The sequence below is a fragment of the Somniosus microcephalus genome, chromosome 4 (assembly GCF_052327205.1).
Source record: "Somniosus microcephalus isolate GS21.2 chromosome 4, FLI_Smic_1.0, whole genome shotgun sequence".
In the NCBI taxonomy this organism is placed as follows: domain Eukaryota; kingdom Metazoa; phylum Chordata; class Chondrichthyes; order Squaliformes; family Somniosidae; genus Somniosus; species Somniosus microcephalus.
In genome coordinates, this window is record NC_140990.1 from 198546468 (window position 1) to 198569612 (window position 23145).

Sequence of the window (23145 nt, forward strand, 5' to 3'; positions counted from 1 at the left end):
CATATTGGTGACATAGCCAGTCTATGGTAATTAAATCACGAAATTTATATTGTCTACACACAGTCCTAAGTGTCTCTTCCAGACATGTGATTTGGCAGCCAGCAGCAAAAAGGCGATCTGTAGTTTGAAAGTCTGAAACAGCTTAACGCTGAGAGATTAAGCTAGAGAAAATGAATCCATGTTTAGAGAGAAAGCAAATTGTACCTTCATTGTTTACATAACTCTAGAAAGTGATGAGATACATGTTCTCACGATGGAAACTGTATACTGTCCCTGCATTTATTTTATGTAAATAAACCAGCTATTTGGCTGAAACTATGCCTCATTCTGGTATGGCACTATTTCAGTCTGTTTTAGAATTCATGTGGTGGCACATATGATGTTTCTGTAGCTGGTATAAGGAATAAAGGTTCTTGTTATGATTTCTAAAGTCATGCTATTGTTTAACAAGATATTGAGCAAAAAAGATGCTCTCCGGATCATAAGGGATGTGAGGTCTGCTTGTGAGAGTGACCAGTGATGCAAACTCACGAGAATACTTAGTGTAAAAACCCCAAAAGACAGTAACAATTATATAGCCCACACTGAAAGTGTGGGAAAAAAATCGTGAAAAATCAAGATGGCGGCCACTCACCTCGGTTCAGAAGGATAAGGCCCGCCCACACACGCACCGATTGGTCGACCGGTCAGGTCACCGAAGTGTAGGATTGGTCAATCGTCGAGTCACTCGACACTCAACTGTAGGATGGCACGCGCCAGGAACCCGCCGTCCGATTGGTCGACCTCGACGTCACACGGTCGCTAATGAGATGCTAATGAGCGGAACGCTGAACGTTTTTCGGATACCGCGGGCGGGATTTTTGTCCGGCCGAAACGTAAATACGCCTATGACCGGTCCGGAATCGCAAGCTTTCTTTTGAGGCGACACACGCGTCGGTACGCTCTATAACTTTCAAACGTATAGAGAACGGACAGACAGACATCGGGACAGACAGACATCAGGACAGACAGAAGAGCTCTTTTATATATATAGATTGAGTATAGCTTATGGCTAATATACTATGCAAAGTATGTTACATAATCTGTAGGCTATATGTTATACAAATTGTAGATTATAAACAATACACATAAAATGTACAAACTAAAGATTATATAAACTATTCCTGATACACAATATGAATGTGATTTTAATCTGTACCCTATATATTACATTAGGCATACAGTACACACTGAACAAACTATACAGTACATATTGCATAGACTGTACAGCACATGGAGCATCTAGCAAGGTCACTGGGTGAAGCTTTCTGTCAACCTCAATACATCTAGTTTATTTACTGTAACTCTCGTTTCCAAAGACTACTTTATCTCCTCTTCCTCCTTTAGGCTTTTAAAACACAAACATGCTACACCTCTCCCACATTCAAAAGCCTTCATAAAACCTACCTCTTCAACCATAACTATGGCCACCCTCAATTTCCTTCCTACACACACACCCTCAATTTCCTTCCTACACACACACACACGTTCTTTGGGATGTTTTGCTAGATCAACCGCACATTACAATGTAATTTGTAATCAGTAAGGATCAACAAGCACAAACAAACCAATCATCACGTCATTTGTTAAATAGCCAAGAAACAGCTTCCAATCAGTAATCAGCAAGCACTCGAAAACCAGCTAATGAACTCAAAAGATTTTTTCAAATTAATTTGAACCAGCTGATCCAGCTGAATATATAGCTATATTTATAACATGTGAAACACATAAAAATCACTAAACAGTCAGCTATTGTATCTTAGAAGTGTATCCAAGAAGTTTTCCACTCAAAGGCCTTCCTTTCTCAGGGACCTGGGACTTTCCATTATGCTAGGGCAAGGTACTGTGTCCCCAGGCAAACAATGTCCCTAGAAGAGTTCCCGGTTACGTTTTCTTCCCGGGTGTCCCCTGTCAATCACGCCCACCATGAATGGCGGGAGGCCAGCCTGGAGGCGTGCTCAGCAGTATAAGGAGCTGGTCTATTGGTTAGCGTCCATGTCAATTGAGTGCCGAGGGGTGGGCACACGCCGCCAGTGAGTTCGACTGCGTTCCTGACCCAGCCTCACTCGACAACCAAACCCCCACTTTTTCCCCCTCTTCCTTCGCTACAGGATGTATCAGTTTCAAGTGGAGGTGGTCGCGAGCCGATTGGTTGGTGGGCTTCTGATTTTGTCATCTCCTCCACCCCCCACGATTCGAAATGGTCGCAATTCGGAAGCCGATTGGTCGGTCGGTGACGGTAACGCCCAATGATTCCGTTAATATATGACGTGTTTATTTTTTTTAAACGGTCGGCGACACTCGAGCGCAGCAGCGACAAAAGGACAGGTGTCAGCAAGAGCCTGCAGCAGTCTTCGCAGCTGAGAATCAAGGGCATCGTTAGGGAGATCGAAGGCCCTGTGAAACCAAACAGTGTAGTTGTATTATTTATACACGGTGTCTGAATGTGCTTCAATAGTGTGACGTCACATCCGCGGTAATTATATACACATTTGTTTTGCAATTGTAGTGTATATGTGCAACTGTTAAAATATAGGCTGCTAAAAAATGTTGCCTCGCTACACTGTGCTACCTAGATTTTCCATCCTGCTACTTTGCTGTGCTCCCACCCTGTGTGTCCCTGGATTCAGTTTAGAAAATATGGTCACCCTACAGTATACTGCATTCCCCCATTGGCATTGTGCAGCAACATCTTAACTAAATGAAGAAAGTCAGCTAAGTAGTGGACTCTGAGGGTTGGATTTTGCCAGGCCCGAGGAGGCGGGAATGGAGGCATGTGGGTGTTAAAATTGCAAAAAGTGGCGGGCGGGCCCGACCCTGCCTCCAAGCAATTTTCCCAAATGCGTGGTTTCTGATCCCGTCTCCGTCCGGCCTCCAAGAGGCGGGATAGGCCCTTAAGGACCACTAAATTGCCTCTATAATCCCATTTTGAGAGGCCTTTCCAATTTAAACACATTTCCCACATGATTTACATCTCCTCTGAAACACGACGGTGAAACCTGGCGGGAGCATAATTGGATTGCTGACTATCAGCTGCAGATCAACCATTAAATAGGAGATTTGATCAGTCATCATTTGCAGGTGGCAGGACTTTGTTGTCTCAGGTCTGGGGGAACTTTTAGCAGGCATAACCATAGCTATGGAAGTTTGGAGCCTGACACCCATCTCCAGTGTGACCTCCTGGGAAATCCCTCTCGCCACCTTGACTGAGCGCTTCCTCAACTGAGGCATCTACCAGAAGCATGGGAACCATTTATTTCCTTTCCGCTTGGACATCAGAGTCAGACGAAGACCAGTCGCGGCAGCAGCAGAACCATGAACAACAGCAGCACCAACTGCAGCGGCAACAACAGGAGCGCCAAGCTGCTGCTCACCCACCTGAAGCTGCACAGTCCAGAAGGCGCCAGCCCATCGAAGGCCATCACCGCAGGAGATACCCCCCCCCAAACAGGGTCTACACAGACAGAGAATCAGCTACCTCAACATGAGTGTAAGCGAGGAAAATCTGGAAGGTAAAATAGAACTAACAGACTCAGGTGTTACCCAGATCAATAGTTTTATTACGAGTGCACACGGGAGAACTATCTCAGCTACCCTTAGCTAGAGACATCGTTCTCAAGGGAAAAAGTGGCAATACAGCTTAGTTTATACAGTTTATTAGACAACACCCACTTATTACTAATGGGGGTGTATACATGAGAATATTGATACTTCATTGGTTTACATGATTAATCAATCAACTATTAGGCCTGTCCTTTGAACTCGAGTACCCTCTGGATATGTCAGTAAGAAGCTTATGGACTGCAGAGGCTTCATTCTAACTTCTATATTCCTGAGCTATCTCTTACTCTTGTTATCAGTATGGGAAGGTATTTTCAACAGAGACATGGCTGGATGACTACAAAGCCACAGTGAGTTATGTAGCCTGTTGACTACTCTTCAAGGCCTTACTTGCTGCTATTCATTAATCGTGCCTTTGTACTCTTATCTCTTCCAAGAACAGGTTCTTTCTAAACAGTTACTCAGTATAACCGCAAGCAACACTTCAGAATGTCTTTGGTCAGCTAAATTTATTTATGTTAGCTTAAAAAGGGTTAATATAGCCAAGTATCCCACAGTGCTTTGCGTTTCTTTTCCAGCCTAACAAGACTGAATGGTACCTTTCAGACATATTATACCGGTCAAATATTGAGGCCCACCCCTTTATATCCCCTAAACCAAATTTTATCCTAACAATGAGTAAGCAGCAGTGCCAAAGGCGGCTCCGACTTTCGCGAGAGGTAGTGGGTGACATCTGCGCAATGGTGCAGCAAGACCTGGAGCCCAGAGGAGCAGGTGGACACCCCTTACCAGTAGCCGTCAAAGTCACCACCACACTCAACTTTTTTGCTTCAGGCTCATTCCAGGGATCAGCAGCAGACATCAGCGGCATCTCCCAGGTGGCCGCACACACTTGCATCACGCAGGTAACCGATGCCCTCTTTGCCATCAATCACATCCATTTCTCCAAGGATCAAGCAAGTGTCACGGCGCGTGTGGTTGGATTAGCTAATCTGGCAGGCTTTCCAAGGGTGCAGGGCGTCATTGACTGCACACATGTGGCCCTTAAGGCACCCCATCATAATCCAGGTATTTTTGTCAACCGCAAGGGCTTCCACTCCCTCAACGTGCAGCTGGTGTGTGACCACTAGAAGGAAATTTTGCATATTTGTGCCAAGTACCCTGGCAGTTGCCATGGCTCCTTCATACTGCGCCAGTCTAGTGTGCCTCCGCTCTTCAGTCCGCCAGACCAAATTAACGGATGGCTACTTGGAGACAAGGGCTATCCCCTGAAGACGTGGCTAATGACGCCGTTGAGGAGCCCATCCAACGAAGCTGAGGAGAGCTGCAACTACAGCCACATTTCCACCAGATCCATAATCGAGCAAACCATCGGCATGCTGAAGATGCACTTCAGATGCTTGGATAGATCAGGTGGAGCCCTGCAGTACTCAGCAGCCAGGGTCTCCAGAATCGTCATGGTTTGCTGTGCACTTCACAACATGGCACAGCATCGTGGCTTGCAGATGCCTGAGGAACAAGTGGCTCCTCACATATTCTCCTCAGATGAGGAGGAGGAGGAGAGCGAAAACAAACATCTTGCAGAGGCCCATCAACTAGCTGCAGCAGTACGCGAGAACATTGCTGCCCGGGATGCAAGGAACACACTCATCTTGGCCAGATTTGCTTAGCCTAGCCAATCAAGCACTTTTGCCTTGCAGCTTCTTACCAGAGCATCAACAATGGCCAAGAACCAGCAGATTCCTAGCACTCTGACCACCATACTGACAATTGCAAGTAATTCTAAGCCCTCAATGTGGAAGTCCCATTTGCAAAATGACACACGCCACAACTGCAACACTTGCCATCAGAATTTTTATTTACAATAACCAACTGATGGCATTTTAAAAATAAACACATTTCACCCAAGTGACTACCCTTGTGACTATTTGTGCAGTATCTTTCTCTTACGCATGCTCCTACGTGGTGCTTCCCCTGTGGCTTCAGCAGATGTGGAGGCCCCTTGCTCACTTTCTTGCTGCTCCTGTCTCGACACCTTTGGCGGGCGTCCTCTGGGGTTGCGAACCTGTGAGGGCTCGGCAACAGTCTGCTGCTCCTGCGGCTGTGCAGGGGTTGAGACGCCGATCTCAGTTGGGTGGGGACTCTGGTGGGGCGCTGACCAAGGACTGGGCAGTGGCATGGAAGTGTGAGCGCTTGGAGAGGAGCCCCCACTTCCTTGTTCTCTGTCACCAACATCCCTCTCATGGGTCAGGTCCACCTCAGCGCTTGCAAGTGGCTTGAGAGCACCTTGCTGCACATCAGGGGGGCCATGGGGACCTGTATCTGCACTGGCAGTCCTACTCAGAAGAACTTCCATGAAGGTCTGGTTTCTCTGTTCAATAGCTGACCATCGCTCCTCCAGAGATGTCAGTCTATTTTGAACACTCACCATGTTTTCTACACTCTGGCGACTTAGCTCCTCCATGGCCATAGCCATCCTCTCGTCTACTGTAGCCATCCTTTCCACGGAGGTTGCCATCCTTTCCGTGGTGCTGCGTTCATGCGCCAATGACTCCACAAAGGCTCTGCTCATGTTCGCGATGGACTCCTCCATTCGCTCCACACTTGCAGTGACCCTGGATACAAAACCTGCCAGAGACTCCTGCACCTGTTCCTGGAGTTCCAGCACTGCTGTTCTTCTGGATGGACCCAGAGGCAGAGGGTCGACATGCAGCTGAGCCAAGCTCGGAGAGTCCTGCGCCCTCCGACTAGGACTCTCCACTGCTGTCGCTGTCTCCACAATCTGCTGATGCTCACTTGTGAGCCGTGATACACCAGGTGGGAGCAGAGGAGGAGCAGCTGGGTATAAAAACCCACGACCAGCGAGGCCCGAGAGCACTCGGAGCAGCGGGAGCAGAGGAGGAGCAGCTGGGTATAAAAACCCACGACCAGCGAGGCCCGAGAGCACTCGGAGCAGCGGGAGCAGAGGAGGAGCAGCCGGGTATAAAAACCCACGACCAGCGAGGCCCGAGAGCACTCGGAGCAGCGGGAGCAGAGGAGGAGCAGCCGGGTATAAAAACCCACGACCAGCGAGGCCCGAGAGCACTCAGAGCAGCGGGAGCAGAGGAGGAGCAGCCGGGTATAAAAAACCACGACCAGCGAGGCCCGAGAGCACTCGGAGCAGCGGGAGCAGAGGAGGAGCAGCTGGGTATAAAAACCCATGACCAGCGAGGCCCGAGAGCACTCGGAGCAGCGGGAGCAGAGGAGGAGCAGCCGGGTATAAAAACCCACGACCAGCGAGGCCCGAGAGCACTCGGAGCAGCGGGAGCAGAGGAGGAGCAGCCGGGTATAAAAACCCACGACCAGCGAGGCCCGAGAGCACTCGGAGCAGCGGGAGCAGAGGAGGAGCAGCCGGGTATAAAAACCCACGACCAGCGAGGCCCGAGAGCACTCGGAGCAGCGGGAGCAGAGGAGGAGCAGCCGGGTATAAAAACCCACGACCAGCGAGGCCCGAGAGCACTCGGAGCAGCGGGAGCAGAGGAGGAGCAGCTGGGTATAAAAACCCACGACCAGCGAGGCCCGAGAGCACTCGGAGCAGCGGGAGCAGAGGAGGAGCAGCCGGGTATAAAAACCCACGACCAGCGAGGCCCGAGAGCACTCGGAGCAGCGGGAGCAGAGGAGGAGCAGCCGGGTATAAAAACCCACGACCAGCGAGGCCCGAGAGCACTCGGAGCAGCGGGAGCAGAGGAGGAGCAGCCGGGTATAAAAACCCACGACCAGCGAGGCCCGAGAGCACTCGGAGCAGCGGGAGCAGAGGAGGAGCAGCCGGGTATAAAAACCCACGACCAGCGAGGCTTACCAACTCCGCAGCGGGGAGAGAGGTAAAAAATAGTCAGTGTGTGACGTCACCAGGGAGCAGGTAAGTGATTGGTTGGTGAGTATTTCTCTTTTTTAAACTTTAACTCTGTAGTTTATCGTTACTAGGGTCTTTTCTGGTGTAGCAGGTACTGTTGGTAGACTATACAAGAGCCTTAGAGATATCTTTAATTGGTGATAGTAAATTAATTTAAATTAATTAAGGGGAAAGTCATGCCAGGAGAGCCCAGCCCCGTGATGTGCTCCTCCTGCTCCATGTGGGAATTCAGGGGCACTGCCCCTGGTGACTACGTGTGCAGGAAATGCATCCATCTGCAGCTATTAGCAGACCGCATTGAGGAGCTGGAGCTGCAGGTGGATGGGTTGTGGAGCATTCACGAGGCTGAGAAGTTCGTGGATAGCACGTTTAGTGAGTTGGTCACACCGCAGGGAAGGGCTGCACAGGAAGAAAGGAAATGGGTGACCACCAGGCGGAGCAATAGAAGTAGGCAGGTAGTGCAGGAAACCCCTGTGACCATTCCCCTCTCAAACAAGTATACCGTTTTGGATACTGTTGGGGGGAATGACTCACCAGGGGAAGGCAGCAGCAGCCAGCTTCCTGGCACTGGGGGCGCTCCTGCTGCCCAGGAGGGGAGGAAAAAGAGTAGGAGAGCAATAGTCGTAGGGGATTCTATAGTAAGGGGAACAGATAGGCGTTTCTGTGGCCGTAGACGTGAATCCAGGATGGTTTGTTGCCTCCCTGGTGCCAGGGTCAAGGATGTCACTGAGCGGCTGCAGGGCATTCTGGAGGGGGAGGGTGAACAGCCAGAGGTCGTGGTCCACATTGGTACCAACGACATAGGTAAAAAGAGGGATGAGGTCCTGCAGCAAGAATTTAGGGAGCTAGGGGCAAGATTAAGGAGCAGGACCTCAAAGGTTGTAATCTCTGGATTACTCCCGGTGCCACGTGCTAGTGAGTATAGGAATAGGAGGATAGAACAGATGAATGCGTGGCTAAAGGGATGGTGCAGGAGGGAGGGCTTTAGTTTCCTGGATCACTGGGTCTGCTTCTGGGAAAGGTGGGACTTGTACAAGTCGGACGGTTTACACCTGAACCAGAGAGGAACCAATATCCTTGCGGGGAGGTTTGCTAGCACTGCTGGGGGGGGTTTAAACTAATTCGGCAGGGGGATGGGATACAGAGTGGAGCTATAGTAGGGGGTGATGTACAGCCAAATAAGGAGGAAAAAACAAGTCAGCAGGGAAGGCAGAGCAAAGATGTGAAGGCAAAAGGGAATATGGCAGGGCTGGAAGGCATTTATTTTAATGCAAGGAGTCTTGCAAATAAGGTGGATGAACTGAAGTTGTTGTTGAACACATGGGAGTACGATATTGTTGCTATCACGGAGACATGGTTGAGAGAGGGTCAGGACTGGCAGCTAAATATTCCGGGGTATAGAATCTTCAGGCGAGACAGAGGGGGGTGTAAAAGGGGAGGGGGTGTTGCAATATTAATTAAGGAGTCTATTACTGCTGTAAGGAGGGATGATATATTAGCGGGTTCCTCTAATGAGGCCATATGGGTAGAACTTAAAAACAAAAAGGGGTCAAGCACCTTGCTGGGAGTGTACTATAGGCCCCCAAACAGTCAGGGGGAGATAGAGGAACAGATATGCAGGCAGATATCAGAAAAGTGTGAAAATAATAGGGTAGTAATAGTGGGGGATTTCAACTTCCCCAATATAAATTGGGATAGTCAGAGTGTGAAAGGCTTGGAGGGAGCAGAATTCTTAAAGTGCATCCAGGAAAGCTTTTTGAGCCAACATGTAGAAAGTCCTACAAGAGAGGGGGCGGTACTGGACCTAATTCTAGGGAATGTAGCCGGGCAGGTGGTGGAAGTGTCTGTAGGAGAGCATTTTGGCGATAGTGACCACAATTCGGTGAGATTTAAGGTGGTCATGGAAAAAGACAAAGACGGCCCGGAAATCAGGGTTCTAAATTGGGGGAAGGCCGATTTTAATAAGACAGGATCTGGCAAAAGTGGACTGGGAGCAGCTACTTATAGGAAAATCCACATCAAAACAGTGGGAGGCTTTCAGAAGGGAAATAGAGAGAGTACAACACCAACATGTTCCTGTAAAGGTCAAGGGTGGGACCAACAAGCAAAGGGAACCTTGGATGACAAAGGATATACAAAAATGCATTAGGAAAAAAAGGGGGGCTTTTGGCAGTTTACAAAAGACAAAAGACGGTGGAAGCCCTAGAGGAGTATAGGAGGTGCAGGGGCATACTTAAAAAGGAAATTAGGAGGGCGAGGAGGGGCCATGAAATAACACTGGCGAGCAAAATAAAGGAAAATCCTAAGATGTTTTATAAGTATATTAAGGGCAAGAGGATAACCAGGGAAAGGGTAGGGCCCATTAGGGACCAAAGTGGCAAGCTGTGTGTAGAGCCAGATGAAGTAGGTGGGGTTTTAAATGAATTTTTTGCCTCAGTGTTCACTATGGAGAAAGACGATGTAGATATAGAAGTCGGGCAAGGGGACTGTGACATACTTGAACATATTAGCATCGAGAGGGAGGAGGTACTAGCGGTTTTAGCAGGCCAAAAAGTGGATAAATCCCCAGGCCCGGACGAGATGTATCCCAGGCTGTTGTGTGAGGCAAAGGAGGAGATTGCAGGGGCTCTGACACAAATTTTCAGAACCTCTCTGGCCACAGGGGATGTACCAGAGGACTGGAGAACAGCTAATGTAGTACCATTATTCAAGAAGGGTAGCAGGGATAAACCAGGGAATTACAGGCCAGTGAGCCTAACATCTGTGGTAGGGAAATTATTGGAAAAAATTCTGAGGGACAAAATTAGTCTCCACTTGGAGAGGCAAGGATTAATCGGGGATAGTCAGCATGGCTTTGTCAAGGGTAAATCATGTCTGACCAATCTGATTGAATTTTTCGAGGGGGTGACTAGGTGTGTGGATGAGGGAAATGCTGTGGATGTGGTTTACATGGACTTCAGTAAAGCTTTTGACAAGGTCCTGCATAGGAGACTGGTCAAGAAGGTAAGAGCCCATGGGATCCAGGGGGCCTTGGCGCGTTGGATCCTAAACTGGCTGAGTGGCAGGAGGCAGAGGGTGATGGTCGAAGGTTGCTTTTGTGACTGGAAGCCTGTGTCCAGTGGGGTACCTCAGGGATCGGTGCTGGGTCCCTTGCTGTTTGTGATCTACATTAATGATTTGGATGAGAATGTAAAGGGTATGATCAGTAAGTTCGCGGATGACACGAAAATTGGTGGGGTGGTAAATTGCGAGGAGGAAAGCCTCAGGCTACAGGACAATATTAACGGGTTGGTCAGATGGGCGGAAAAGTGGCAAATGGAATTTAACCCGGAAAAGTGCGAGGTGATGCATTTTGGACGGACAAATAAGGCAAGGGAATACACAATGAGTGGTAGGACCCTAGGAAGTACAGAGGGTCAGAGGGACCTTGGTGTACATGTACATAATTCCCTGAAGGCAGCGGAACAGGTAGATAAGGTGGTTAAAAAGGCTTATGGGATACTTGCCTTCATTAGCAGAGGCATAGAATATAAGAGCAGGGAGGTTATGATGGAGCTGTACAAAACGCTGGTGAGGCCACAGCTGGAGTACTGTGTGCAGTTCTGGTCGCCTCACTATAGGAAGGGTGTGATTGCTTTGGAGAGGGTGCAGAGAAGATTCACCAGGATGTTACCTGGGATGGAGCGCCTCAGCTATGAAGAGAGACTGGACAGGCTGGGGTTGTTTTCCTTGGAGCAAAGAAGGCTGAGGGGGGACCTGATTGAGGTGTACAAAATGATGAGGGGCATAGATAGGGTAGATAAAGAGGAACTTTTCCCCTTAGTAGGGGGGTCGATAACAAGGGGGCACAGATTCAGGGTAAGGGGCAGGAGATTTAGGGGGGATTTGAGGAGGAACTTTTTCACCCAGAGGGTGGTTGGAAGCTGGAACTCACTGCCTGAAAGGGTGGTAGAGGCAGGAACCCTCACAACATTCAAGAAGCATTTGGATGAGCACTTGAAATGCCATTGCATACAAGGCTATGGACCAAATGCTGGAAAATGGGATTAGACTGGACAGGGAGGGATGGGCGGCGCAGACACGATGGGCCGAAGGGCCTCTTTCTGTGCTGTAAAACTCTATGACTCTATGACTACTCTATCTCGCGATGGTCCCACCGAGGTGTGAGTCTCTGCGCTGGTGCTGGGTTGGCTGAATTCTGCTGACGCTGCACCCTCAGAGGTTGCAGCTTCCTCGGAGGAGTCTGGAGGCTCAGGCTGTTCCTCTTGGATAGTGGGGACGAGTGCTTGCGATGGTCCTGTGGGGAGTAAAGGAAAGAGTCAGAGATGTGAGGCCAAGGTTACATGCACATTGCATATTGCAGATGATCATAAGTCCATCTGTTAGAGCTTCAGAATCATTATCAGCGACTCATGCAATGTCAATGAGAGATGAAAAACTATTCTGTCACCAGCTTTCTCTGATGCACCCGTCTGTCCGTCCCCCACTTGCGCATCATCCTCGTGTCCCACGATCTCCAGGACCGCCTCCTCCCAAGGGGTGAGGTGGGCTACTGAGGGTGGCCCTCCTCCTGTCCTTGCTCTTTCCCTCTTATTATGGGCTCTCTTTTCCTGCAATGAGGGAGACAAGCAGAGTTTGAGTGAGAATGAAGGAGTGAGTGTAGAGAATCCTTAGCATAGATGCTTAGAAGGAGACAAAGACGGAGTGAGTTGGCAAGACCAAGGGCCCTCCCTGTGTTTTGTAAGTTGTTTTCATAGCATCACAGTGATAGGGAGTGTGAGGGCTGCATAGTTGAATAGTTAGGTAAATGTGACCATAGAGAGACAGGGAATCGGTAAGGGTGCAGGGATATCAGTGTCAAGTGGGATGTGGAGGAAGAGGTTGCTAAAGCTGAGTGCTGGTGAGGAGAGGCAATGGGGATCAAATTGAGGGTGATGGCAAAGTCATACTCACTTTTCCAGTGCGCAGAAGATCATGAAACCTCTTCCTGCACTGAAGCCAGGTTCTGCGGATCAGCGACAAAGAGTTGACCTCCTGGGTCCACACAGCCTTCGTCTGCTGGGGAGGCTTCTTCCTCCCTGAAGAAGGGAAGAGCACCTCGTTACTAGCTCTTGCTCCCTCCACCAAAGCTTGCAGGGCGACGTCATCAAATCTGGGAGCAGACTTAGTCTCCCACTGCCCATTCTGCCTCCAGGTCCCTCTCACTGCAAAGGCCAAAAAGGTTGGCAGTCTGCAGAAGAAGCAAGGCTTCTTGCAGACCTTAAATGCAGCAGCAATGATGACGTCATCGGGGGCGAGTTTCAGACTGAAAAAACGAATTGGGCCATGGGTTCCCTCTCTTTTCATTGGACCAAACAAAAGAAACAATTTCACAAATAAGGTGACAAAAACCCAAATACCCTTTTAAATAACCCTCCACCAATCAAATTAAAATTTGGTTGTCCCGATTAACAATGCACTCCAGTCCCCGCGGCGCCCACCGGTCACGAAAGAGCTCGAGCGTGCCGGCGGACACCGCGTGCTCCATCTCTAGGGCCACCCGGGCGCGAACATGGCCACGGAAGAGGGGGAGGCAATCCGGTCGGACGACCCCCGCCATGGGTTCCCACACGCTGGAACTCAATTGCCCAATTATGTGAAAATTGCATCAATCTCCCACATCGATTTGGAATCGGGTGGATAACAGGAAAAGCGGATGACACGACCCCAGCAACAAAATCCAGCCCTCAGAATGCAAACCATACCTACCTGGTGGGCTACAAATCCCAGAATGCAGTTTAAAATGTTACCTTTTACTGCATCTAACACTGCATAAAGAGGTGGGGCTTACAATCAGGAATGGATTTATCGTGGCACTCCTAACATTTTACCAATGTTTACTATTTCCGGGTTGCTTCAGAACAAGCTGCAGAGTCTGGCCTGGACCACCTGCTGCGGCTGCAATGTTTCTCAGTGTCGGTACGACACCTCCTCCCGGCCGCCAGGGCAGCGCTGCAGAGCCGGAGCCGCGGTTTGTGACCCCTGGGCGGTGGCCCGGAAGCGGAAGCGTGGGAGGGGAGTGAGGCCGGGAAGATGCCCGCTGCGGTGATGGCGGAAAATTCGCTGGGATTCAGCAAACTGCTGGAGCAGTGCGAGACTCAGGAGCTGGAGGTAGGGCGGAGGGAGCGGGGCCTGCGGGACACGGCCACAGCTGAGGCCTGGAGACAGGCTGACTGACGGTTACTGGCAGAGCGGGGTGTGCGCGCATCACCGAGGCACAGGCTGGGCGGGGTAAATGTAGGGGTGTGAATATATATTATTATTATGGGTGTGTATATATATATACATGTGTGTAGAGAGAAATCCCTCGGAGTTATATCTCTCACTCAGTCACTGACAGGCTGGGTATCATTATAGAGTCATAACGGCATAGAAGGAAACTATTCGGCCCATCGAGTCTGTGCCCGCTCTCTGCAGAACAATCCAATCAGTCCCATTCCCCGCTCTATCCCCGTAGCCCTGCAAGTTTATTTCCCTCAAGTGCCTATCCAGTCTCCCGTTGAAAACATTGAGTGTCTCCGCTTCCACCACATACACCACCACATCACTGAGTCACAGGTTGGGGATGTGTGCACTAGGTATTTGTGTGTGTGTATGTGTGTATATATATGGATATATATGTATATACATTTGTGTGTGTGTATGTGTATAATATATAAATCCCTGAGTTATAGATAGAGATAGATATATATATCTCTCACTCAACCACTGACGGGCTGGGGGGTTGAGGAAAGGTGAGATGTGACTAAAAGAGAGATGAGTGGAGGAGCTCAGGTAGACACATGGTGCAGGAGAGGCCATGGAAAGAAAAACACGTAGAAAGCTATCTCTGACATACAGGTGTGATTCACAGGAAGACGACCAGTGGCATTCACCAATTACAGCGGGACCGAAAGTAAAGCGAGAAATGAGGAGAGAGAGCACCGTATGGGAGAGGAGCAAAGATTATGCGGCCAGATTCAAACACAGAAACTGGGGGGAGAAAAATTATTTCAGGGTCTAAGGGAAAACCGAAGGCAGAACAGAATAAGAGACAAGTGGGTGGGAACATAAGAACATAAGAAATAGGAGCAGGAATAGGCCACTTGGCCCCTCGAGCCTGCCCCGCCATTCAATAAGATCATGACTGATCTTGGGCTCAAAGCCACTTCCCTGCCCGCTCCCCATAACCCTTTACTCCCTTATCTTGCAAAAACCTGCATGCTAACCTTTTGTGTTTCATGCACAAGGACCCCCCCCCCCCCCCCAGGTCCCTCTGAACTGTAGCATTTTGTAATCGCTGTCCATTTAAATAATTTGCTTTTTTATTTTTCCGGCCAAAGTGTATAACCTTGCACTTTCCCACATTATACTCCATCTGCCAAATGTTTGCCCACTCACTTAGCCTGTCTATATCCCTTTGCAGGTTCTTGCGTCCTCTGCACAACTTGCTTTCCCACCCATCTATTTCAACTCCACTTTCCCTTCTTATGCCCATATCCCTTGATTCCCTTAGTGCCCAAAAATGTATCAATCTCAGTCTTGAATCTACTCTGACTGAACATCCACAGCTCTCTGGGGTAGAGAATTCCAAAGATTCACAACTCTCGAGTGAAGAAATTTCACCTCATCGCAGTCCTAAATAAGCAATCCCTTATCCTGAGGGCAGGCAAGGAAAAGAATGAGTGTACTGAATGCACACCGATTGTAGCTTTTGTTTTGCGTAGTATAAATTTTAAGGTGTAGTAAGCTGAGTGAGTGATTTTCCTCATTTTAGTTCATTTTTCTAAAAAAGTTGAATATTCAAGGGGGAAAAACATTGAATTATTGCACCTGTGTTTTACATAAAATGTAAACATTCTAATTGCTGACATATGAGAGAGAGAGATGGATAAAAGTGTTTCTCATTCTAATTTCATGGCTTTCCTTTTTTTTAAAAAAGTGAAATTTTGAAAGCAAAGCCTCAGGGGAAATGGGTAGGAGGAGCAACAAGAAGGGAAACTGATTGAGAGTGAGGGAGAATCTGGCCTCGCACCACCTGCCCTTGATACAGTAGTTGAGCAACTAGTTCAGAGGAGAAGAGGTAGGAACATGTGTCCACCCAGCCTTTGACTGCTTCCACTGGCTCGCCCCGTCTTTTGCATTGTTTGCTGTCTTCTCCCGCCTTCGTGCTCTGGTAAATTTTCTAATGACACTTGATTGAACACTTCTACTCGCTGCCCTGTCCTTGCCTGATTCCATAATCTTATACTGCTTGCTGTTTTCTTCCTTCCCGTGTTCTCCATAATGCCTGCTCTTTCTCTCCGCACTAATGCTTCTTTTCCCTCGCTTGAAGTTGTGCTACTATTTGAAATTTTCCAGCTTCTGGTTTTGCCTTCTGTTCTGCTGAAAACCACATCACACCATCCTCTGCTGCTTGCTTTCTCTTCCCGCTGTATTGAAAGCCACAATGCCATTTGTAGGAAAGTTTAGTTTCTATTGACTGGTGCCATTGAAGCTGTACTACAATTTGTTTATTTTTCAGATTTTCCCCCTCTTTTGAATTGCCCATTCTTTTGACATCTCGTTGGCCCACTTGTTAAATTCAATTTTAAAAACCGCTTTATAGGAATTCCCCCATTGCTATTTAGAAACCCCTGCCATCATTTAAGCTTTGCCTGATTAACCTTTTAACATACATTTTCTATAATATAAAGTTGCTATGTATGTCACATTAAAACAAAAGCAAAACACTGCAGATGCTGGAAATCTGAAATAAAAACAGAAAATACTGGAAACACTCAGCAGGTCAGGCAGCATCTGTGGAGAGAGAAACAGACAATCTGAATGACTACAGTAGCAAAACACTGCAGATGCTGGAAATCCGAAATAAAAACAGAAAATGCTGGAGAAACTCAGCAGGCCAGGCAGCATCCGTGGAGAGAGAAACAGAGTTAACGTTTCAGGTCGAAGACCTTTTGTCAGAACTGAATGGCTAGTCAGGAGAAGGTATCAATTAAAAAAAAAAATTTTTTTTTAAAGGAACAAAATAGGTTAGCCAGTATCATTGGGCACTACCTTGAAGTTTTAAGTGACTTGTATTATCAGCCTTTAACCTAAATTGCTTTAATGTGAACCATTGGCTCAGCTCACTTGCAGTATTGGGTAGAGTATGTTTCCAAGCCAGTACCCATCACGTCCCCAATCTCATCACAATTTCTATTTTGCAAACTTATTCCCTTAATTTTTTCCCCTCCCACATTACTTCTTTATGGATTGTCTCCCTGTTGCGGTTTGGTTCCATGTTCACCTAGTTACTCCAGTATAGCACCCAAGTGGCTGTTTTTCATGTATGAGCCTCGAAAGTGAGAATCTTTGTGCGAAGCCATGGTATCCATCCAGTTCATATAGAAGAGTGAGAATTCTGACCGAGTTTTCCCACCCTAATTCAGTGAAGTTGAAGCAATTGTGGTACCCCTACTGTCACCCAAATTGACATCAGTTAACTCCAGACAGATCAGGGATTGTCCCTGGGAATTCCTAGGTCTGTATGGCTCAGCTGTTCAGTGCGCTTATCTGCTCAGCCATTGGGGATGTTAGCACTTGCTAGTTAAGGAGAAAGAAAGACTTGCATTTATATCGCGCCTTTGACAACCACCGGACGCCCCAAAGTGCTTTACAGATCCAAAAGAAGAAATATGGTGCAGATTGTGACATACTGGGTGAAACAAAAGGGAACAGTTGATCATTATTGTTAAAAAAGGATGCAACTCTATGGGCATTTTTTTTTCTTAAATAAACCATGGGTACATAGCTGAGCCAATGTTGCCTTCATCCAACATCCCAATGTCCCTTCACATGCACATTCTAGCAGGAGTTACTGGGTGGTGGTCAGGAGTGGCAGTTCTGGCTGAGCTGATTTCCTGTCGTCGCTAGCCCAGGGGCACTGACAGTAATTGTAGTGCTCCAGCTGGTATTAGCCAACTCAGCAAAGGGATCCTTTTGTTTAAGTGGCTCAGTACTACCGCAAACAGTGCCCTTGTATTAAAAATAAAATGGGAAAGGCACAAAGCAAAAGGCTATAGAACTCAATAGAGGGATTGACCTTTTATCATTCCTGCCTATCCGCGCCTGGGCTATCATTTGAACACTGATCTCCTCTCGTGGAATTTTACAGGAACTCTGCTGAACGGAATGCTCACAATAGTAATTGGGGGGGGGGGGTGGAAAAGACCAAGACATGAGAGCAAATCTGCTTCATAAAATTGTGGCTGTCGCAAGCCAGCCTGAAGGGGGGGGGGGGGCGGCCAGGACTGCAGTTTGCTCTCAATTATAGAAATGGATGGAGGGGTGGGAGGAGTAGGTGTTGCAAAACAAAGAGCGACTGAAGTCGGAGCATTTAGCATTCCGGATCTCATGTAGGTACAATCCTTAAAGTAGCTGGTGTTTGGGATCTGCTGGTTGTAGGGATGCTACCAACCGTTGTAAGGATGCTGTTGAATTAATGCAGGTTTAGAAAACAATTTTAAAACTTGTACTCTCTAATCTAGCACCCGTCACTCGTAAGTGTTTGGTGAACCCACTTGTTTCCACAAACAACCTTTCTGTGTTTTTGTGTAGATCATAAATGCTGTGACTTTGGAACATGTTTGATTTTCTAGTTTTGTATTGGCACCAAAGTGGCACAGCATGGTTTTGCTTTTTCATTTAAATTATGTTTGACTATTGATGGTCATTTAGCTAAAGAAGTGGCACAATTTTAATTTGTCTCGAAGTATTTTTCCTTCCTTTGATTTTTTTTTTTCTCTCCTTTTCCTTCCTCCACTCCAGTAGCCTCCATAAAAAGGGCAGTGTAGCATCTGGGGAATATTTAAGTGTGTGCAATATGTAGACCTGCTGGGCCCATCCATTCTGGAATTCCAAGTTTCCATATAGATATCAAAATAGGCTTTAATGTGGATCTACTCAGCAATGCATTGATGTCACTGTGCAATTCCTTTTGCAAACCTAATAAAATAACTTTAACTTACTTTATCAGAAGGGTAATCTCGCTTGAAATGTTAAATGTGTAGGCACATTTATTTCATTAACTTTAATGCACACGTGTTTTGTGGCAATTGGTTGGTTGAGACAGAGTACAGTACAGAGCATGAGAACTAGGAGCGCATGGCTAGAACAGATGGTGTAATGGGCAGCAAAACAGTACATGCGAGTCCTTTTAAAGAGGAGCGTACCCCTGCAGTTGATATATTGGTTCAGAGAAAAGAGACTAGGTTGATTCCAATATTTCGGATACCTGTAAGTTATGAGGAGGTTGTTTTCATTGGAGAGAAGATAATTCAAGAAAGGGTCCAGATCTTGAAAAGCGCCGAGAGTCATAAGTGATGTGGATGTAAGCAGGTTATTTGACTTGGATTGTGAGCACTGAAGTAGAGGTCGCAAGTTTAAAATCATCAAGCGTTAATTGAGGATGACAACTTAGAGGTGGACATGATATTATTTAAACGTTATAAATAAGTTCCAAGCACCACTACAAGGTAAGAAAAGATATTAGGATAAGGGGGTCATAGATTAAAACTGATGATAGGTCAATTTAGGACAGGTGTCAGGAAGAACCTGTTCATGTAAAGATCACTTGGAATGGTCTTTCATGTAGCGTAGTGGAGCAAAAACCTTAACATTAATTCAAGATCCAGCTCGATAATATAATGGGAACCAAATTATTATTATCGAGCTGGAATGATGTAAAATGGGTCGAATTACATTAATTTTGTCTGAAGATTAGAAAAATACTTCATTTTCTCTGTGTAGAGCAAGCTGCTAGAAAAAGTAGTTGATAGTGTAATAGCTCTCTAAAACAAAAGATAGAATCCTCATGTAGACAGATTATCAAATGCTCTGGTTCCTGTGTTGCTGGAGTTGAGGGAGGGGGTATTGTCTGTTGGGCATCAGGACCAGGTTGAATAGTAGAGATCATAGAATCATACAGCACAGAAGGAGGCCGTTCAGCCCATCATGCCTGTGCCGGCTCTTTGAAAGAGCTATCCAATTAGTCCCGCTCCCTTGCTCTTTTCCCATAGCTCTGTGGTTTTCTCCTTTTCATGTATGTATCCAATTCCCTTTTGAAAGTTACTATTGAATCTGCTTCCACCCCCTTTCAGGTAGTGCATTCCAGATCATCACAACTCGCTGCGTAAAATAATTTCTCCTCTGGATTTTTTGCCAATCATCTTAAATCTCTCTTCTGGTTATCGACCCTCCTGCCAGTGCAAAGTTTCTCCTTATCTACTCTATTGAAATACCTTGTAATTTTGAACACCTCTATTAAATCTTCCCTTAACTTTCTCTGCTCTGAGGAGAACAATCTCAGTTTCTCTAGTCTCCACGTAACTGAAGTCCCTCATCCCTAGTATCATTCTGGTAAATCTCTGCATCCTCTCTAAGGCCTTGGCATCCTTCCATAAGTGTGGTGCCCAGAATTGAACACGTTACTCTAGCTTAACCAGTCATTTATAAAGGTTCAACATCACTTTCTTGCTTTTGCACTCTATGCCTCTTTATAAAGCCAAGGCTACCAAATGCTTTTTTTAACAGCCTTCTTAATTTGTCCCACTACTTTCATAGATTTGTGTTTGAGAATCCCCAGATCTCTCTGTTCCTGCACCCCCTTTAAAATTGTACCATTTAGTTTATATTGCTTCTCATTTTTCCTTCCTGAATGCATCACTTCACACTTCTCTGCATTAAATTTCATCTGCCATGGTCTGGCCATATCAACAGTCTGTCTATGTCCTCTTGATGTCTGCTACCATTTTCCTGATTGTTTACTATATTTCCAAGCTTTGTCACCTGCAGACTCTGAAATCATGCCCCCTATACCCAAGCCCAGGTCATTAATATATGTATTAAAAAGAGCAGTAGTCCTAATATGACCCATGGTGGTGAACACTGTCTCCTTCCCTCCAGTCTGATGAACAACCGGTCACCACTACTCTCCGCTTTCTGTCTCTTAGCCAATTTCGTATCCATGCTACCACTGTCCCTTTAATTCAATAGGCTTCAATTTTGCTAACAAGTCTATTATGTGTCACTTTATCGGACATGTTCTGAAAGTCCCTATACACCACATCAACTGCACTACCTTCGTCAACCCTCTTCATTATTTAATTGAAGAACACAATTAAGTTTGTCAGACACACTTGTCTTTAGCAAATCCATGTTGGCTGTCATTTATTAACCCTTGTTCTTCCAGGTGACAATTAATTCTGTCCCAAATTATGGTCTAGAATTTTCCCCACCACTGACTTTAGTAACTGGACTGTAGTTACCTGGTTTAGTTCTCCCAATTTTTTGAACAGGGGTGTGATTGGTGACCCTCCAATCCTCTGGCACTAGTCCCATTGCCATTGTGGGGATAGATAGATATTCTGGAATTTTGCTTGATGTCTTTGCGAAGCAGGCATTATTTATGCAACACAACTCCTTACTAGATTAAATGGGTGAAATGGAGGCTGTGATAGAATAGATTGTATATTGTAGGAAGAGCAGGCTTTATTGGTTGAATTGCTTATTTTCAATTCATGTTGTCATGCAGCCATACCACCTAATTCACTTTCAGCAATACTTATTGACTGCTGGTAGTCATTCCATTTATTTACAAAAATGTGCTGGAAAAAATTAGTAGTAAAAACACTCTGTTCTCTGGGCTGGCTCCTTCCTTTTGGAGGAGCTTTATGCTTTAAGACTGTCTTCTAATTATTTTCCCTCATCCCTAAGAAACCTGACCATGTATAAATGTGATGGTCCTCAGAACACTTTGCTGCAGTACTTGGATTCCGTCAGTAGAGGGTGCAAGTTTCCCACGTTCCTGGCACTGAAACACAGAACAGTTACTAACTGGTTCTGCAAAGCAACTATTGTCATGTGCCACATTTATATGGTGGAACCTGTTAAAATGGAAGTAATTCCACAGTGTGGAAGGCTGCTGGTGCTCTGCATTTTGTGCTGTTTACCTTGCAAGGTGGACTCGATGTTAGCAGCAAGCTTGTAGCAACCACACGTGTATAAGATTGTGCATTAACAGTTGCTCAGAGGCCACGTTATCTTTATATTTTGGCCGCAGATCTGCCCTGATAAGTGAAGGTTTTACAGGTCAACAATCTGAAACCCTGCCCATGAAGGCAGCCAGTGCAGTTGAGAGCCTAAGACCGAGTGGTGTTGCTGGCAGGCACTTCTAGTTACTGTGAACAGCACTTTGTCTCTGGAAGCGGGGTGCTGCACTATCCTTTTTGCCGCTGTCTCCAGAGGCTGTATAATAATATAAACGGAGTATTAGCTTCTACCATTCTCTCCCTCTCCTGATCTCCGCCAGGCCAACAACATTAGGGGTGCTACATTTGGCATCGGCACTACTGGCCTCAACAAGTAGAAGAAATCGGAGCATTTGTGCTCTTGATTGGCATCCAGTGAATGTAGCTGGGAAGCGGGTGGATTTCAGGTAAGGAGAGCACCTGGCTAAGCTGTTATACCCCTCATGGTGGAACAGCCTGCCAACATTCACTGTCTGGAGCCACACTTCTCCAATGGCTGCTCGGGTGCGATATCAGGGTAACCAGTGCCCATGGAGCCATGGTCCGAAGAGCTCCCAATGACCAAGGGGCTTCCAGGTGGTTACACTTTAGTTCCTGTCTATCTGGCGAAAGCTGCTTTTATCTTGAAGCTCAGGTTCTGATAGTGTCATTTACCTGATTTTTATATTTAAATTGTAGGCTCTTTGGAGGTCAGTTGATTGGTTCTGCGTATGTGCATTATGCCTCATCCGCACATCCACTCAGTGTCATGATTTGTGCAATTTGCCAAAGTAGGCAGCTAAGTGAATAACAGAAATGGTTGCACTGGTGGAGAATCTTGAGAGTTGTGATTTGTATGAATTCAGGATAGTGTACTCGTGTGAGGGAGAACAATAGATTGCGTATATGTTGTAGTTGCAGGATGTCCATAAATCCACATCTGCATGTGGCAGGCTTGAAAATCGATGTTGAGCCGGTTCTGTGCAGCACGCAGAAGCACCAGAACTGGCTCAGAACATTCGCGGAACAGAGGAGGGGATAATTGTTCTGATAGCGGATGACAACACTCACAAAAGTGTGTCTAGTCTGAGATGGGCATTAACCACTAAATAATCAATAGGGCAAGAGCAAATACAGAACTTGTTCATGGATAAGAAAAATCTTTTTTGCTTTGAATATTCGATAAAGCGCAGGCTAACTACATTATTGAGTAAACCGACTTGGAGGAATGACTGAGCTTAGCATTTTGAGAGAGCTAATCAACATGCACAGTTGAAGCTGCAGCACCTCAGCTGGTGCCGACTCTCGTGAGCTTCATGTCGTTAACATTAGTAACTCCTTACTGGATTTGAAAGGTTTTTATTTTTCAATGGTACTAATATTTTTATCTTGAATCTGCAGGCTCCTGGTGGAATAGCAACACCACAGGTGTATGGTCAACTGCTTGCTTTATATCTCCTACACAATGACATGTGAGTATTGAGAGAAGCGCTAACACCACACACACATCTGTATAATATCTGTGTTCACTAGGAGCAAATACTCGAGTAAGATTCAGTGTCATGATTAAGATTTCAATAAAGCATC

At 46.6% G+C, this 23145-nt stretch overlaps 1 protein-coding gene and 1 long non-coding RNA gene across 4 annotated transcripts in view; one reads left to right on the forward strand and one right to left on the reverse strand.

The window, feature by feature from the left end:
- Nucleotides 1-1169: 1169 nt before the first annotated feature.
- On the reverse strand, nucleotides 1170-13445 carry LOC147120124 (uncharacterized). The gene is made up of 2 exons (XR_015078126.1): nucleotides 13323-13445; nucleotides 1170-2436 (listed from the first exon to the last, which is right to left on the reverse strand). It is a non-coding gene; the product is annotated as an uncharacterized LOC147120124 (long non-coding RNA).
- Nucleotides 13446-13464: 19 nt separating this feature from the next.
- cops8 (COP9 signalosome subunit 8) overlaps nucleotides 13465-23145 on the forward strand; it is a 32684-nt gene continuing 23003 nt past the window's right edge. For 2 of the 3 annotated variants that reach the window (XM_085985677.1, XM_085985678.1), the window contains exons 1-2: nucleotides 13465-13642; nucleotides 22960-23030. In XM_085985677.1, coding sequence (XP_085841803.1) covers nucleotides 13565-13642; nucleotides 22960-23030 — 149 coding nt within the window. In that variant the 5' untranslated portion in view covers nucleotides 13465-13564. Of the gene's footprint in view, nucleotides 13643-15452; nucleotides 15594-22959; nucleotides 23031-23145 lie in introns of all 3 variants that reach the window. The other variant, XM_085985679.1, reaches the window with a different exon arrangement.